At 42.1% G+C, this 17272-nt stretch overlaps 1 protein-coding gene across 10 annotated transcripts in view; it reads left to right on the top strand.

Annotated features, from left to right (window-relative positions):
* The window catches only part of ARHGAP24 (Rho GTPase activating protein 24), a 189457-nt gene that overhangs the window by 159935 nt on the left and 12250 nt on the right, over positions 1-17272 (top strand). For 8 of the 10 annotated variants that reach the window (XM_059844015.1, XM_059844016.1, XM_059844014.1 and 5 more), the window contains one exon: positions 10833-11040. In XM_059844015.1, coding sequence (XP_059699998.1) covers positions 10833-11040 — 208 coding nt within the window. Of the gene's footprint in view, positions 1-2522; positions 3372-10832; positions 11041-16216; positions 16358-17272 lie in introns of those variants that run through there. The other 2 variants (XM_059844024.1, XM_059844022.1) reach the window with 2 other exon arrangements.

Raw genomic sequence — 17272 nt, 5'->3', positions numbered from 1 at the left:
CTGAAAACTCTTATTGCTGGCTGCTTTCTCTTAACTGCTGGGTAGAACACAGGAGGGAGGAGGGAGAGACTAATGGAAATTTTAAAGAAAACTTTTCTTTTAAGTCACTCATCTTCCTTTGTGCTTTATTCAGGTCTCACAGTGTTTAGGAGTGTTCTTGGCCTCACTGGTGGGCTGCACTGAAAGACTTGGCCAGCTAGGGCCTGCCTGGCATCTCTGAAACATGACTGCCTTCTCCTTGGTTTCTCCTGGGAAAACGTGCCTTGAAAAGATGGTGCAAAGCAGTCATGTCACTGGCATCTGGGCCTTTACGTTAAATAAGTTGGCACAGTCCTGAATCTGGGAATGTAGGTCTTTGAATGCTTAAAAAAAAGGAAAACAACATACCAAGAAACCCCAAAACTCACAAAGTGAAAGGTTTATCTTAAAAGGCATGAACTGCTACAGGTATATGGACTTGGTTTGGGAAAGGGAAGGTATGAGTAGAACAGTCTTCTGTAATTAGGCTAGGTAAGAAGCCTGGTTTTTTATATAGCACAAAGATTACCCATCCCCAGCTTTCTCTGCAGAAAGCTGGCCTTGTGTTGAGCTCCTCAGCATTCTCCTACTCCAGTCCAGTAGCAGCTTAAGCTGCTGTGGCAGTAATAAATGTGGAGGCTTAGCAGAAGTGGATTTTTCACAGAGCATCTTTGTGGGTTTTTGCACTTGGCTTCCTGCAGCACAGTATCTTTCTGTGGCAGATAATAGGGAGAGGCAGCCTTGCTGTACTCCTGCAAGTGGAGGTGTCTCCACATGTCACAGGCAGGGAGCTGCCATTAGGTGAAACTAAATTCTAGCCCAAGTCAATGAACAGGGCTACAAATAGAAACCAAATCTCTCAAGTCCTGACCCTCTGCTTTCTTCACCAGCTCCTCATTTGCTTTTATAGGGCAAGAGCTATTTGTGATTTGCAGCTGGGAATCCTTCCAGCCACCAAGACAATCTCAGGACATCATCATTGTTGCAGGAATGTTTAATGCCAGTTACTGAGGGAGGCACCTCGATGAGGATTTTACTTGCTGATTTGCATGAAACTAGAGGAGTGCAATCCTTGAATTACCTTCTCAATTCATTTGCAGTTAAAACACTTCCAAGTATGTTCTTATTCTTCTTTTTGGGTTTCTTGAGCAAGTATATTGATTTAGGGCTGTTTGTATTGGGAAGCAAGCAGTTAACTCCCTGGAAAATGCAAAAATAGCTGGAACATAGTTTAGAGTGTAGTGTTCATGGAGAAGGTTTGACTGTGATAACAAGGCAAAGGCAGTATCCTGGGATGTGTCACTGTTAAGAACGGAGTTTCCAACATGTCCTCCATTTTATTCACTGCTTGATAGTCAGAGCTATCTTAACAAGTATAAATAAATTCTGTTAACTGTTCTGTAATTACGAATGACCAGACACACTCATATTTTTATTATCCTTGCTATGTGAATGTTGCTACAGCTGCTGCCATAGTCTGACTCTTCTTAAGACAGGCACTTCTGACTTAAGATGTCTTAAGAGCCTGCCTTTATGATCTGTACCTGCTGAAGTTAAAAATGGTTTTACATATTAAAAAAGATACAAAAAAGTTGCAGTCACATGACGACGACTAGCCACTAACAAGTAATTACTTGCAACACAACATTATTTCAGACAGCTAATTAATCAAAACACTCATTTTATATTAGCTTCCTGAATTTCAGTTCTTAATGGTAAACCTCAATAGCCTGGTGTCACACAAGTCAAGTGGCACTTCGAGTAACATGTGAATTTTCTGGTTCTTTTAAGGATTGTAAGTAAGCTCTGTGTGTGTGAGCAGCGGATGTGTACAAGCCTTGCTGAGCCACTAATATTTAAAGTTTGTCTGGCAGCAGGAGAAGACTCCTGGTACCAGAGCGAGGAGCTCTGTAAATAATTAACCTTATCATTAAATTGTTATTTGTTAACCTGTGCTGGAAGGAGAAGGTGGGAGGGGGGCAGGTGGGAATCTGCTAAGCTCATCAGAAACAGGTTGTTTTGCACCAGAAGAAGAAGGTGACTGTGGAAAGAAAAATCTGAAAGGGAAAAGAAATGTAAATGAGGCAGGGCATATAATGCCTGTTTGCACATGAAATTCCCTTCCTGATTAGATTAAAAAGGCAATTTTTTACAGAGCCTGCAAGTAAGCGGGGAGGGAGGAGGCGAGAAGAAGGAGCCATGAGCATTTTAGCAGGGGCAGTAGTGTAAGGTCTGGCACCTCCTGCAGGAGCCAGGCGCAGCCTGCTCGCTCTCCCAGCCGCCGCACATGACAGGCACAGCCTGAAGTCAACTCAAAGTCACCCGAGGAGGCACAAACCTGCGCTGCGGCTGCCGCGCCGCGTCCTCCCCGCACCTGCTGCACGCAGGCGGGAGCAGCGCAGCCCTGCTGCCAGCCCTGCTGCAAACCCTGCTGCCAGCCCTGCCGCCAGCCCTGCCGCCAGAGCATCCCTGGCTGCAGGCACGGATTCCTCAGCGGCTCCCGGGATCCTGCCGGCAAGGATGCGCCGCTGCCGCATCTGACGCGCCTCTCCCGGGAGAGCTGCTGGTAGTTGGAAGGCAGTAAAACAAGCGAGAAGCCCGTGAGAGCATCACACCAGGAGCTGGCCGTATAAAAGGACTTTTGAGAGGAAACTGGTATGGACAAAGAGCCTTTTGGGTGAAGGGACTGTTATTTTTGCTTCTCGGTTGCAGAAATAAAGGGTGCCAGCGAGGAGTGTTGTATCCTGAAGGATTCTTCCGTGGCCTTTTTGGTATTATTGTTCTTCTCTTTCCCCTTGCACGCCGCACAGTGCTGAGCTTCTGCTGTGGAATTAGAGTCTCTGCCACTCAGCCTCCTGTTCAGCCGGGAGGAAAAGGTCTTTCTCCCGTCCATCTGTGCAGGCACTTCTGTTTGAATGGAAGATAGATCTTTTTGCTGAAACTCTTTTGTTGTGACATTGCATAATAGGCAGTTGTCTCACTGCAGGAAATAAAAGGAACTAAAGGAAATAGATGGAAGGAAATTGTTCCCGAAAGCAAAACTGAAGCAGGGAAGAGAGCGTCAAAATCGTTTCAAGCCCTACCCAAGATCTAGAAGACCACAAATCTCCTAGCTCCAGAGGAAAACACACTATTACGAAAACTCCTCAGCAGTCAGTAGCGATGAGAAATCTTGTTGTTTTGTCTGGATGCTGCTGGTAAAGGAGAGCTTTGGAGGGACGTGGTGGCTCTGGCCTGTATGATGCCTGAAGACAGGAATGCTGGAGTCCGCAGCCCAGGTGCCTTAGCAGCAGCTCCCTTCATTCCCAAAACTACTTACAGGAGAATTAAGCGGTGCTTTAGTTTCCGCAAAGGTAGGTCTGCTCTGTGCTGTGCTCTGCTGTGCTGCTGAAGCCGTGGCTTCTGAGGAGTCAGGGGGGCTCTGTGTGCAGGGGCAAAAGAGCGCACCAAAACAAAAGGCATTAAACAATGCAGATGCCAACATTCCACGAATGATTTATTTACTCCTTTATTCAGTTGTTTGTAGCTGGCCTGCGGATACTGTCTCCTCTACATAATAGCCCATGAATGCAGGAATGAGGTGGGATGAGACAAGATCATTGCTGTGCCTCTGAGCAGAATTGAGTGAGAACGCTGAGGGAATTAGACCTGTGATGCTCTGAGTTGCCTGTTTGGCAGAACATCAGGAAAGAGAGTTTTTGCATTTTGTCTATGTGGGAGGAGGGAGGGAGAAGAAAGGGAGCAAAGCAAGGTGATCAATCTTTATCTGTGCAGAAGCTTGAGTCCTTGATTTCAGAGGTTCTGATGGAATGAAGTGAAGCTCTACAATGCACTGTCCTGGTGCAAGGGCTGCATTGCTACTTCATGGTGGTGCCCTGCAGCCTGCATTTGCCTTTTTACCTGCTGCATTATATAGCCAGTTTTGTTTTGCATTGCACATACCCCTGTTGAAGCAGAGCATGGAAATACTCAGGGTAAGAGGGCAAAGAGGAGGCTGGATGTCCTAATATGTCAGCTGAAAGCACTGGAAGGGGAAACACCTGTCTGAGACAGATACACAGCGAGGGATAGTAAGGTGCTAGGGCACTTGGGATGGGTGGGGAGAAACTGTTATCATGCAAAGGACAAAAACTTTGTGTGGAGGGGAGAAAGAGGATGGATATTAGTGCTGTTTTAAAAGCTCTGCTGAACTGAGAAATCTAAGTGAAAGGGCTAAATTGTCATGTTCTTCTGAGGTGTGAGAAATTATTTTAGAAATTAAACAAATTCTTATACAAATTCTGTCACCTTCTTCTGCTGCTCCTTCCTCAGCTGTTGCCCCATGCTGCCATTTGCCCTTTTGCAGGACCATGCAGCTCTTTGCTCCCAAGCCTCAGCAGCAGTGGAGTGACATCATTGCTTTCGAGGGTTGGCGAGCAGGCAGTCAGGGGCGATGTCTTGGAAGGAAGGATCGCAGCCAGCGAGGGGCTCACTGCAGAACTGCTGCAGAGATCAGCTATCGCGTGCAGCTGAGGTAGCACTGGGAGCTGTTTGCCCCCTGTACCCCCCTCCCCAAGGCCCTTGGTTGCTGGAGTTCAGTCCTGCTGGAGGCTGGCCAGGAGGATGTGCATGTGTATTGCATTTCAAGGTGTCGGTGTGAATTGGAGCTGCCTGTGCTTCCTTTATACCCTTAACTATTTGAGAAATGTTTGGAAGTTGAATAAAGGATTAACTGATAATTTTGCAGACAGCTGCCTTTGTGCCTGGATGCAGCCTTAGCTGCTCCAGGGAGAGCTTCAGCTGTTGATTCTCCCCCATATGTTCTGATACAGAAACTCTCCATGTCTAAAACTCCCAAGTGAAGTAGCAGCATTTGGGGCAGAGGACAGAGTGATGGAGGTGATGCTGCTAATTTGCTTTCCTCTGTGTAAAATTTGTTTTGGTTACTTTCTTATATACATTTTCTGTCAAGGCCCTTAGATCAGAGCTGTGGAGTGCTGGGGCATGTGTTTAACTTGATCCATATCCCATGAAGTCAACAGAAAGATAAACAGATATTAACTGGACTCAGTCAAGCCCTGACTATGGTGGCACTGACACATTAGCCTAACTACACTTGTGTTATTCATTGGTTTACTGAATTATTGCAACTTCATTTGCAGATTGTATACCTATATATAAAAAAAGGCAAAATTAGCCTTCTGTAAACCTAATCCCTAATTGCATAAAGCAGATCAATTAAATCTAAGCTGTGCAACATGATGCAGAAAATAAAATTAGTAGGGAAAACCATTGGATGGTCATGGGAAGACGTATAAGAGAATCATGACATCATCTTCACCAAAGATATCAGGTATAGAACCCTTCCTGGAAATGCAGATCAAAGCTCCATTGTGGTTGGCACCAAAAAATTAGATGCCAGACTTTTGGGGTTTGTGAGTCATGTCATAGGAGAAGTCAAAGCTCAGAGGGCAGCATCTGAACAGAGACAGAGCCAAACATCTTTAAGCTCCAGCTTGAAGCAGATGCTCTCTGTTTAAGTACCAGCACAGGAACTTCCACAGAGAACATGCAGGGTCAATGCAGAAAGCAGTATCTGAGGAGGCATGCAATGTTGAGAACATTCAATAATGTGGTAAATTTGAGTAGACAGAGTTGTGGAGGAGGAGTTGCATTGGCTGTGACCAGAGAAATAGTGCAGACTCTGATGTGATCAACTGTGACAAGTTCCTGGTGATGTTTTCAAGATTGTCTCCTTTCCTTTCCTGTATCTAATTCTGCTCTTGTATCAGAGTTGTTTTTGCAAGTGGATTATTGGGGTGTGCATATGTTCTAAACTCCAGGGTGGGAGTTTATCTTACTTTCTCTACTGCCAGCATCACACTGACTGTGGGGTTGGGAAAACTCTTGAAGAGAAGAAAATTATTCAGGCAGGAACAAAATTCTGCTACCACTGGTTTTGGTGGGGTTTTTCCTCTCCTGTATATTACAAAATTCTGTAGAGAAGAAGAAAATACTCCCTGTCTTTGATCTACTCAAAACATCACTTAGTGCTGGGGAACATCTGAGCAGAAAGGTGATGGAAAATAATGATTAAAAGCTCTTTACTAGGTGTTATGTGGTCATGACAGCCACTTCTTTGTGTTATTGCAGGACCTTTGTTCCCAGCCCCACTGTTGAAAGCCATTCATCTGATCTGTTATTTTCTGTCAATGAATTACTCATGAAGAATTAAGAGCTGTTCAAAAATTGACATCCAGATTCTAAGCTGAGATCAGTTCCTTTAACCTTAACTGACCCTTTCTGATCAGTACAGCCCATGAAACCAGAACTTGTTTTGGAAGCACCAGGCTCCCTTGATCCTTTGCTGCACATGTACAGTTGTGGGCCATCTATGAAAGCATCAGCCCTCAGTGCCTTTTCCTGTCTGAAGCCTTTTGGCTCACTGAATGTGTGCGCTGTGGTGGATCTAGTGGCAGGTGGCCTTTTTTCAGATATTCCTTATTTCAAGCCATTCTTATGGGCAGAATGGCCACCTAGATTTTTCTCCTTTTTTCCTCCTGAATCAGAAGTCCATGGACTTTAGATGTGAGGCCTGCCTGTGTTCAGTTAGCTGAGGAAATCATTGACTAATAGCACTCTTAGATTTTAAAGCCATACTCTAACTGTGACTGTGTACCATGAAAAATAACCACAGTGCTTCCACAGCTCCTGAGAAGACACTTGCAGAATTTGCATACAGCACTGTGGTGGTTTTCATAAGGGTTTTGGGTGTCGCTTAAGCATGGAAACCCAGCTTCTCAAAGTGTTTACAAAACTTCTGCCACGGGAATGTTCTAGTTAATGAATAACTGCTCAGCATGCCCTTTACCAGCATGTGATTTTCCTCTTTGATGTTATGCGTGATCTTGGCTTAATTGGATATAGCTTTACAGACCTGCAAGGGCTCTCTGAAAAAGCAGTTCTGCTGATTAAATCTAATGACTGGTCAGAACTGGATCCTGTGCATTTCCCTGCCTTCCACCAGCTGTGGGGAAGCCAAACCAGTGCTATTCTGAATCTCATGGTTTCTTGTTGATTTGTTCCTCCTCTGGAACAAATCCTCCCAAGGATAAACCAAGCCACAGGTCAGCTCTTGTGTATCTGTGCATTTCTGGATTTTGGAGACATTGAGATTTAGGAGCCACTTGAGTTTGGATTAGAACATGAGTTAAGAGGGCTCTCTTTTACTTCCTTCTCCAACAGAGATACTCTTGTTTACTTACTGTAGTAGAAATTTACTCTTGAGAAACAGCATTTGAGATTGTCTCAGAGATTTTGGTTATAATCTAGTATCCATAACTTTGACCGTCCTTTCCTTTCTTCTTTGTAAAGGAGGTGCAAGCAGTTACCCATTACAGCTGATTGTGTTCATCATTTTCTCTGCCAAACATTATGGAACTGCTGTTTTCACAGGAATGCCTTTGCTTCCAAATAGTCAACCTCTTAATGCTTGTAGGCTGTTCATCTGCAGCATCTCTGTAGCAGTTAGCTGTAGCATGAGAGGGGATAAAGCGTTAGTGAGGGGCAGTGGGAGAAGGTATGCCTTACCCAGGAGACACCAGAAGGATGATGAGCCAGGTAGAAGCCCTGGCAACATGATGTGGAAGCAGAGTTGTCATGTTTCTGTCCCTTCTGCCCCTGGCAACAGAGTGCCTTTGCCATAAGGCATCAGCAAGTCTGTAACTTCAAGTCAATATTTGTGCAGGTTTATGTCGACTGATTCATTTCATGGCCACATGCTGCCTGGTGCAGTGTTCTGTGTTTGTTAGGTGGAAGAAATGCTTCCTCTGGCGAAACTTGTCCAGCCTACACTTAGACACCAACCCGAGCCTGCCTGAGATTAATTCCAGTGCCAAACAAATTGAAAAATAGTGTTTAATTCCAGTTACAGACATCTTAGTGCTTTCTGGTTCCCAGCTGTTTTCAGTACGTTTTGTGTTGTGGTTACTTAATATAGTAAGGGGTTTTGCTCCCACTGCACAAAATGCCCTTATTCTATTTTATTCATTATCTATTAGATGTGCTTTGAAAACCAATTTTAAAATGAACAACAAAAACAAAACCAAAAAAAAAAAAAGGCAGCATCAGAAAATGTATTAATAGAAAGTGATGTATTTTGACTGTAGTGTCATTACTAATAAGAGTTCCTAAGCACTCTGGTCTAAGAACTTACTCTCTCCTACAAATGGAAGCTGCAATATGTACATTACTGATTAAATAAAGTTAGCATGGTGAGAAGAAGGTATAACCAGTAGGAGAAAGCTTATTCCTGCTAATTGTACTGTCAGTGGGCATGAAGTGTAGTTACATGTACATTCTGGTATAATTTGAATATCCTATCATATTTTGTTTGAAAAGAGGCAAAGAGTCTTGTGTTTAAAACCTGGAAATCTCATGCATTCTTGGAAGGATGCTTAGGTTGTATGTTCATAGGGCAAACTGGAGTAGGATGGCCCAGTCTTGTACCTAAGAAGAAATAACCCCAGGGAGACAGCTCTGGGGAAGGGCCCTCAGTGTCCTGGGGGACAGTAAGCTGTTCACAAGCCAGCAGTGGACTTGGCAGCAAGGAAGATTTGACAGCAGTCTGGGCAGTATCAGCAGAAGCAGAGCTAGCAGAAGGAGGAAAGTGATTAATGTCTTCTGCTTAACATTTTTTAGACCATATCCAGATATTATATCATTTAACAAACAAAAACCCACCAAACCCAGGAGGTGGAGATAATACTAACGTGAGTTGAGCAAAGGATCACTTTGAGGGGTGGAGGAGCTAGAGCACTTGCTCTTTGAGGAGAGGCAGAGAAAATGGGGCTTCTTCAGCTGGGAGAAGGGACAGACTGGGGGCACTGAAGTGCAGCCTTCTCATATATTAACAGCTTTGAAATCCCCAGAGTCTCATAATCACACAGATTCCTCAACTGACTTTCAGTGGACCTTCCTCCCTAATTCCACTCCTTTGAGAAGGAGAGTGTAGCAAGTGGAAGGATTTTCTTTGTGTCAACCAGCTGCAATTCTTAACTTGAAAAAATACAGGAAACACAAATTCAATTAATACTTCTCCCATCCCCATAGTAAGTTTTTAGGAGTTTAGGAAGGTATGCAATAATTAAGAAAACATTAGCATACTTAACAACTTAGCATACTTAACTCCTTTGCCAACCTCAAGGCCCCAAACTTTGTGGATGCTACTTCAGTCAGTGTTCTTCTAAGCTTAACTCTGAAATTGCAAAAATTCCTTCTTTAACTGGTAATTGTTGGGCTCTGGGTTTTGTACAGCATGTACAAAAGGAGTAATAAGGAGTGACTGTGTGATGTTCATTCCCCTTACCTACTGCTGGTTTTGGCATCCCCAAGTGTGGGTACCATGGAAATCCCAAAATACACTGCTCTGCATCTCAGAGACTCTCTGGATGTCTTAGCAGGACATCATTTACTCTCTCCAGTTACTTCCTCTGCTACAGTAAAAATAATTGCTTTTAACTACAAACCTCAGACTTTCCATATGAGTAACTTGAGACCTGCCCTACATCCTTGTGCATTTGCAAGGCAGCTGTCTTACCTACAACTGAGGTGTAAGTTACCTTTTTGTTAAAGGAAAAATGTTAACATGAAAGGTTACCCGGATGGATGCTTCAATCTGAATTGAAATATCAGGGTGAATTAAGTTTTTAGGTCAAAAGCAAAAGCTGTCTTTCTCAATTTTGGGCTTTTTTTAGAAAAAGCAAACCAAAACAACGATGTGTTACTTGTTGAATATATTTTTAAACCAGCAGGAACAGTGTGCTCAGTGAATGGCACAATTTACTGCCTCTTTTTTTTATACTTTACAGTGTATGTCATTGCAAAAGCGAAGTAGTCATTTGGTCTTTAATTTCTGATCGTGACTGCCTTAGAACTATTCATTGTCTTGCTATGTATAGAAATTGAATTGCCTAGCTTCAGCCCCACTACTGTTCAGCAAGTGGTGGTCTCAGGAGAGAGCTTCCAGCACACGACATGCCTGAACATTATTGTGCTGCTCTGTACTTTGAAAGGAGAGGCAAAATAAGCTGTAAAGAGTAGCTGTCGTTCCAGTGGTAGCACTGATACCCTCAGATCAGGGTTGAAATTAATTCTGTCAAAAAACCTCCATTTTCTTCTGAGCTTAAGGACGAATTCAGGTTTCCTGCAATTCATATGACATATTTCACCTTTCATGTCAGGAACTTCTTTTCGTACACAAAATTTATTACTGCTAAAGCAGATGGTGTGATAATGCAGTTGGTAATACGTAATGGATTTATCATTGTCTATTTGGAGAACAAAATAATTTCATTTAGTAGCAACAAAATGCTGTAATTTATATTTATAAATATTTTTCCCTCCATGTGTACAGATAATGTTTATATGTCTTTGGAACTATACAGGAGGTACTTAATAATTAGGCATTAACCAAAAAAGATGGAGATATGCATCACATTTGAATCAGAAGTTTTATGACAGAAAATCCTGTTTGTGTTATTTCTATGTTTTCTGTGCCTGTGGTCTCGCAAATAATTTCCTGTTTTATTTTAAATAAACGTTCAAATATTTAAATAAGTGCTCAAATGTTTTTGTGCATTGTTGGAAAACATGTCAGCACTGTATTTCCAGAAGAGTGTCAATGGTGAAACTGAGCATTCTGTTCTTAAGAAAGAAGTAGGTTAATTGTCCAGGCATTTAAATGACCTGCACATTGCGTGGGTTGTAAGAGAAGGGTGGACTCCTCAGATGTGTTTGTGATGCTCAGCTGAGTCCGAGCTCTCTTTTTGGTGCAGGTATTTTTGGGCAGAAGCTGGAAGACACTGTGCGCTACGAGAAGCGCTATGGGAACCGCCTGGCTCCCATGCTGGTGGAGCAGTGCGTGGACTTCATCCGCCAGCGGGGGCTGAAGGAGGAGGGCCTTTTCCGACTGCCTGGGCAGGCTAATCTCGTCAAGGAGCTACAGGATGCCTTTGACTGTGGAGAAAAGCCTTCTTTTGACAGGTAAAACCCTGCAGCTGTTCCCCACGCCCTGCAGCCCAGGCAGGGCACGGTGTGCTGGGCTGGCTGACCCACAGTGCTGTAAAACACATGGCAGCAACAGATAGAATGACATGTTTTTGTAAGTTTCTCTGTGTGTTTCCCATTACTGCTCTGAAATGTCTTCTTTTGTGTTCTGACTTTGATGTCTGATTTCAAAGCGTTTCTGGAGAGTTTCCTTTTGTGAAAAGTTGGTTAGGAGAAGTATTGCTAATGTTTTGGCTTAATCAAAAATATCTGGATTGCCTTGATCTTAATGTCATTTGAAATGCAGTGGTGATGCTGGCATTTAGTCAGTTCCACAAAAGAAGGATTTCTGATATCACCAGTTTCAGTGTGTTCTGTTACCTATAAAACTGACTGGAAGGGAAGATAGTTTCATGCATTTCTTTATAATTTTGGTCTTTGGGCCTTTGGTCTTTTAATAAAAGTCATTCTGACCATAAAAACAAACCTATGTGGTCTTGAGGGTCCAGGTCTGATTTGTGTTCCAATATTTATGCAATTTTACAGAGTTAATGAGAATTTCTGGGCCAAGGAAAACCTGGTCCTGTTCACACAGCTGGGTATAACTTTACTCTCCTGTAAGTAATTGTAGTCTCCTGTGATTTTTGTACTGCCTTCCTGTCAGCATGGGCTGCAGTAGTCACATATCCAGAGTGTGCAATCAGAGAAATAGAACCAGTGCATTATGAGTGCCACATGGACTTCTTAGCTCTGACCAGAATTAGTATGATGGTCATGAAATTCCAGTTGAAGAGACTGTTAAACAGTGGTTGTCCTCAGCCTGTGCCCCAAGTGACATCCATAAGTGACATGACACCCCCACTGTGGCGTTGGCATGCTTTGCTGCAGTTGTGGGCCCAATGGGAATTAGGAGGAAGAGGCAGATTGCATTTATTATGTGAGACCTTTGTCTGATAGCAATCCAAGTAACAGGAAGGAAACTGTAGCTTGATCTTTTAGTGCAAAAACATGCCATAATTCAAACCTGATTGCTGGAAATCATTTAGGTGCCTCCATTCCCTGTTCCTGTTAAGTGTGCAGATTCATGAATCTTGAAAGTTTGTGCATCAGATGCACAGAAGGCAGACACCTGTAATGTTCTTTCATCTCCAATAATTTCCTCAGTCCTGACCCTCAGTTTAAAAGAAATGTTAAGGATTTATAATGATCTGGAAAAGTGACTTGTCTTCCTATGAGGTTTATTCGTTTCTCATTTGAAGGTGAGTTAGGATAATTGATGAGTAAATGGCTTTATGGAGCCACAGGACTGTGGGAAATGACTGTGTTAGCTGATAAATGTTTATGGCATGCTCACTCACTGTTCAAATACCATGAAACTTATTTAAAAATGGTGAAGAAGCATCTTCATTTCCTTACTTGGACATTATGATAAATGTTACAGATAATGTCTGTCTCTACCAAAGGGTAGGCGAGTGGCAGAAACAAAAGGTTATTTTTTCTGTGCCTGTAAACCAAATAATTGTAGAGGAAATGCTTAAGAAAACAAGCCATCCTGAACTATGGGAAGATGATGTACTGAACACCCCGCTGAGAGGTACAGCTTGAAGGAAGAGCACAAATTCTACTCCAAACAAATGAGACCAGGACTCTGCCACACTAATTTTTTTTCAAGGTTATCTAGCAACATCTGTAGCACAGGCTAATGAGCCCCGTGAACAGGTATGCTGGCTGAGCTTTAGCAGATGAAAAGGAGAAGAGATTTTACATGCTACTGCTGTGAAGGATGCAAGTAATTTCTACTCTAGCAATTAGAAACAGCAGCAGGAGCTGCCTATAAGTCGCTGGTCCTGCAGTTCTGTTTCTGAAGCTCAGAAGTTATAGAACACTGACCTTGTACGTCCCCATGTCTTGCACAGGATGCTTTTCCTGTTTACTTTTTTCACATTTGAGTTTGGAGAGGTGCGATTCAGGTATAGCAGTGGTTCAGAAGTCAGGCATAAACTCTGCTATGATCTCTGCGTCATTTCCATTGGGCATCTGCTTTTTTCCTCCAAGCTGTTGTTTTCATTTGTAAACTCTTGAGGTGAAGTTCATTTCACAGTAGTACTTGTCAGTAGAGTACCTGTGTGATGACCTTGGTTCGGGGTAACTTCATTGTGCTGAACAGCAGCATGGGCTCTGGGTTTGATGCAGACTGTTTGGTGAGCTGAGCTCTTAGAAAGTGGCCACAGTATGAAGAGTGCTGTAGAGAAAGAAAAAGCCCACATACATTAGGCATCCATGCTTACTTTTTCTTGTGAACCTCTAGATCCACTGTGTTTAATCTGTAATTAATTTCACGTTATTATTAGCCAAAAGTCCCATCATGCAAAATCCACCCAGGTTCTCCATTAATTTACATCAATAGTAATAAAGATTTTGCAGTTAGAGCAGAGCTGACATTTTTGTTCCTGGGGCATGGAACACAATGGAATACAGGTCACACTTCCGTAGCGGTGCTGGGTCATTGGCTCTGACAGGGAGAAAGACTGGCTGCTGTTATCAGTGTTGGAAGTAACACAAAGAGCTGGTGTTTGAGGAGTTTGCCACTTTCCATACTCAGATTTTTTTCCATGTGCAAGTGCATATTAGACAAACACTTCAGAACACGTGAGAACCCTTGAAATATATGTGTAGGCTTTATTTTTGTGTAATAAATTGCTATTAAATATTCTTCTTTTCTTCATGCCTTCATTGCTGATTCAGTAAAATATGTAACATAGAATTAAAGACAAAACCAAAAGTAAGATCATTCGCCCATGGTTAGTACTCCTTTAAAATGTCATCTCTCTTTTAGGATGGTTGCACACCTCACCATGCTGGGGTTGGGAGATGGAGTTCAGTGTCACAGATCTACTCTTTGCCCAGAGTTCAGCTGCTATCCACGGTTCTGTGGAGCCCCTGTCGTTCTTTATCCCCTCTTGCCTTCCTGTCTGCCCCCTCCGTGGCAGAGAAGACCACAGAGCAAGCACAACCAGAGCTATTAAAGCAAATTAGAAACAAGAAAGGGAATAGCTTCACTCAAAAGAAAATGCAGCCATATTTTTGCAACCTATAAAACATATCTGAGAAATGGTTGCTCTGATGTGAGTTAGGAGCTGGGTGTTCCAATACTGAAGTCAGTTATAAAAAAACATAGTGGGAAGAACCTCCACTTCTTAATTTTGATCTTGATCCTATGGTTGGAATAAGATGTTGCTGAAAAATTGTGTATGAGAATGGAACAAGCCTTCAGAAATTTTCAATCTCATGGACTGAGAAAATCCTGGATCTGATCTGAAACATCCAACACCGCAGGCCCCTTCTTAACAAAAAGGGGAACACCATCATTTCTTGGTGATCAGTGTTGGAAAGGTGAGGTGCAGCTGCTGCAGCTGAAAACTGCTGAGGCCTTTTGTGTGAAGAAAAACACAGCGCCTCAAAATTGTGTGTCAGTTTAGAAGCAAAAATCAATAAATACCTCACTCCCTCTGAATGTATCTGCACGTATTGTGAAATTTGCTTTAAGGAACTAGCTGTGCAATTAGGCAATCACTCAGGCTTGCTGCTATTTGAAATATCCTTGGTATTTCCAATACAGTTCCACCTCTGTGTAAAATTGCCCCCTCCAGGGAATCCATTTTCTTCCCCCTTGGGGTATTTGCTTCTCTCTTCTTGTGTGACTTATGTTTAACTTATAAAGTCCCTCATCTCCTTTACAAATCATACATTTGTAATGACACAGTGTGAATTATGACCATTTGTTCTGTGGAATTAGCACAGAGAATATGGCACTGCATAAGGAAAATTGCATAAGAATTTGTTCTCCAGTTTTTACCTCGGAGGGGTAGAAATTGGATTTCTTTTTTCCATATTGCCTCTTTTCATCTGCTGTTCATCACAATTACTACCAGATGACATGTGAGATAAGATTGCTCAGGGAGAAAAAATATTTGAAATGTCACTGAAACAAATACTAATAAAAAAATTAATGTGATTGATGTGTGTGGCTTGGATTTTCATAACTATTACTGATGAACACAGTTCAGTGGTTCAGAGAGTTTAAAAGTTACATAGCTCACCTGCCAGCATTTGTGTGCATGCACAAGAGAGAAGGAAAGCACAGAAATGCATATATAGCAAAACAAAATCTCTAATGCATTCACTTATGGGTATGATTTGCTCTAAAAAAGAAACAAAACGTTACTGCTCTGGTCACCATTGCAGTCAGCTGAGAAGAAGGGTACCTGAGTTGGTAGTATGTGATAGCTGGCAAATGCTTATTCACTGTAGCCAAATAATCCAAAATGTAAAACTGCTGTGTTTCTAGGCATTTAATCACTGGGATTATTGAAGCAAAATTAGACAGTGACGAGGATGAGGTGAGAAGGAGCGCTTGCACAATTTTTTTTCTCCTCCAGAGGAAGAGAAAAATTTTAAAAGAATGTTTTAAAATTTTGGTGAATGCTGGAAATGGGATCTGTCTCATTTGGACTGCAGTCTGCATTGGCACTGTGCAGATGGCGAGCAGAAAACACTGGTTGTAAAAATTGTTCTTTGTTTTTCACATCCAAGCCTACACATAAGAATTTGTTTAGAAGCAGATAGTTTCCCACAAAGAAGGGGCTTCATATGCCTTCCTACTGGCAAAGTGCAGTAATCCCTTAAACTCCACATTTTTATGTGAAATGAAGTCTTTACTCAAAAGCTTGTTCCTGCCAAACACAAATGGCCTCAGGCCTGTGAAAATTCCTGTTTGTTTCTGCTGGTTCCAGCCTTTCTTCCCTGATCCTCTCAATCTGCTCATCAGCTATGCCTCTGGACCCACTTCCATGTCCTCTGCAGTTCCAGCCCTTATTCTAACCAGCTAACAGAAATAATCACTGCATATGGCACAACTTAAAGACCTAGTTTAGCAATTAAATACTCATTAGGAGATATATCTAGTGTGATGCAAGGGTCATTAAATTAGTTTAATTGGTGTCCTGTTGTGTTTTTAGTTGGGTTTGGTGTCCTCAGAGTGTTTTTACTTACTGGCTGTGGATGAACATTTGTAGTTACTTTGCATAAATTTCAGTTTCAGAAATGGTTCGTTTGTCAGCTCTTATTAAAAAAAAAGCCAGCTGTGTGTTTAATTTGCCAGTGACCATTGATTTCGTAGGGGGCCATGGTCACCTTTAAGAAAGGATGAAATTTTGTTACCATGTGCAATGTCTGAGAGAGTGGTTTTTTCGAGCATTCTTGAAAAAAATGCGTTGCAAAATCGGTGGCTTTCTCTTCCAGTAAACAAGAACAGGTAGGTTATTTGTTGTGGATTTCCATGTTTTTACATATGCTTGCAGTCCCTGAAAAATATTGGAGAAACTTAACAGTTTTTCTGAACAATCTATCAAGAGCAAATAATTACCAGTCTACTCAGTGGAGCTTTTTCCTAGAGGAAACCCAGCTGTTTCTTAGACCTCTGCCCACCGTACCTGAAAGCACTTGTGTCTCTTTAAGGATCTGTATTTTTTTAAGTAATTTTTAACATCCTTCCCCATAGTTTGTCTTTTTCCTTGTCCTAAATTGCTGTCTTCATTGCTGTTTTTAAAGCCTTTATAAACCTGCATAAGTTGGCTGCTGTTACAATTACTGCAGTTGGTACCTAACTTGGAAATAGAGTCTGCCAGTCTTCACTATTCCCTGTGGACTGTGGAGGGTAGTATGCTTTGTAAAAATGGTGAGCACAAGGACCAAGGAGCAGGATAGGTTTGGTTTGTTTCTCTGTCTAAACCAAAAAACAAGAATAGAAACCAGTTGTTAACTTATACTAGAGCCAGACTGGTAAATGCTTTCATACATGCTTCACAAGGTGTAGGCAGAATTTAATCTGGTACTTAAATGAGGCACAGAACTGCTTATACTAGATCTCTACATTATGTAGGAAAATTATATAGAATAATGCTTTGAAAATACCCACATAAAGGAAGAAAAATCACATAACACATTAAGTTAACCTGACCTTTGAATTTCTGGACCAAAGCCTGTCTCCCAAAATCAGTCAAACTGGTACACAAACTGTAATGTTCTCCTTTGTTTTATTACCAGGACTCCTAAATGGAATTATGGCCTCCCAGCTTATTGTTCCCTACTGTTTGTTCTTCATGCAAACTGTTTATGTGCCATCATGATCTAGAGCTATTTTTGGCAGGGCATTATTCTTTTTGTAATG

This window comes from Haemorhous mexicanus, chromosome 4 (assembly GCF_027477595.1).
Source record: "Haemorhous mexicanus isolate bHaeMex1 chromosome 4, bHaeMex1.pri, whole genome shotgun sequence".
Classification (NCBI taxonomy): Eukaryota; Metazoa; Chordata; class Aves; order Passeriformes; family Fringillidae; genus Haemorhous; species Haemorhous mexicanus.
The sequence above is the reverse complement of the archived record's forward strand: the minus strand, read 5'-3'. Positions and strand labels throughout refer to the sequence as shown.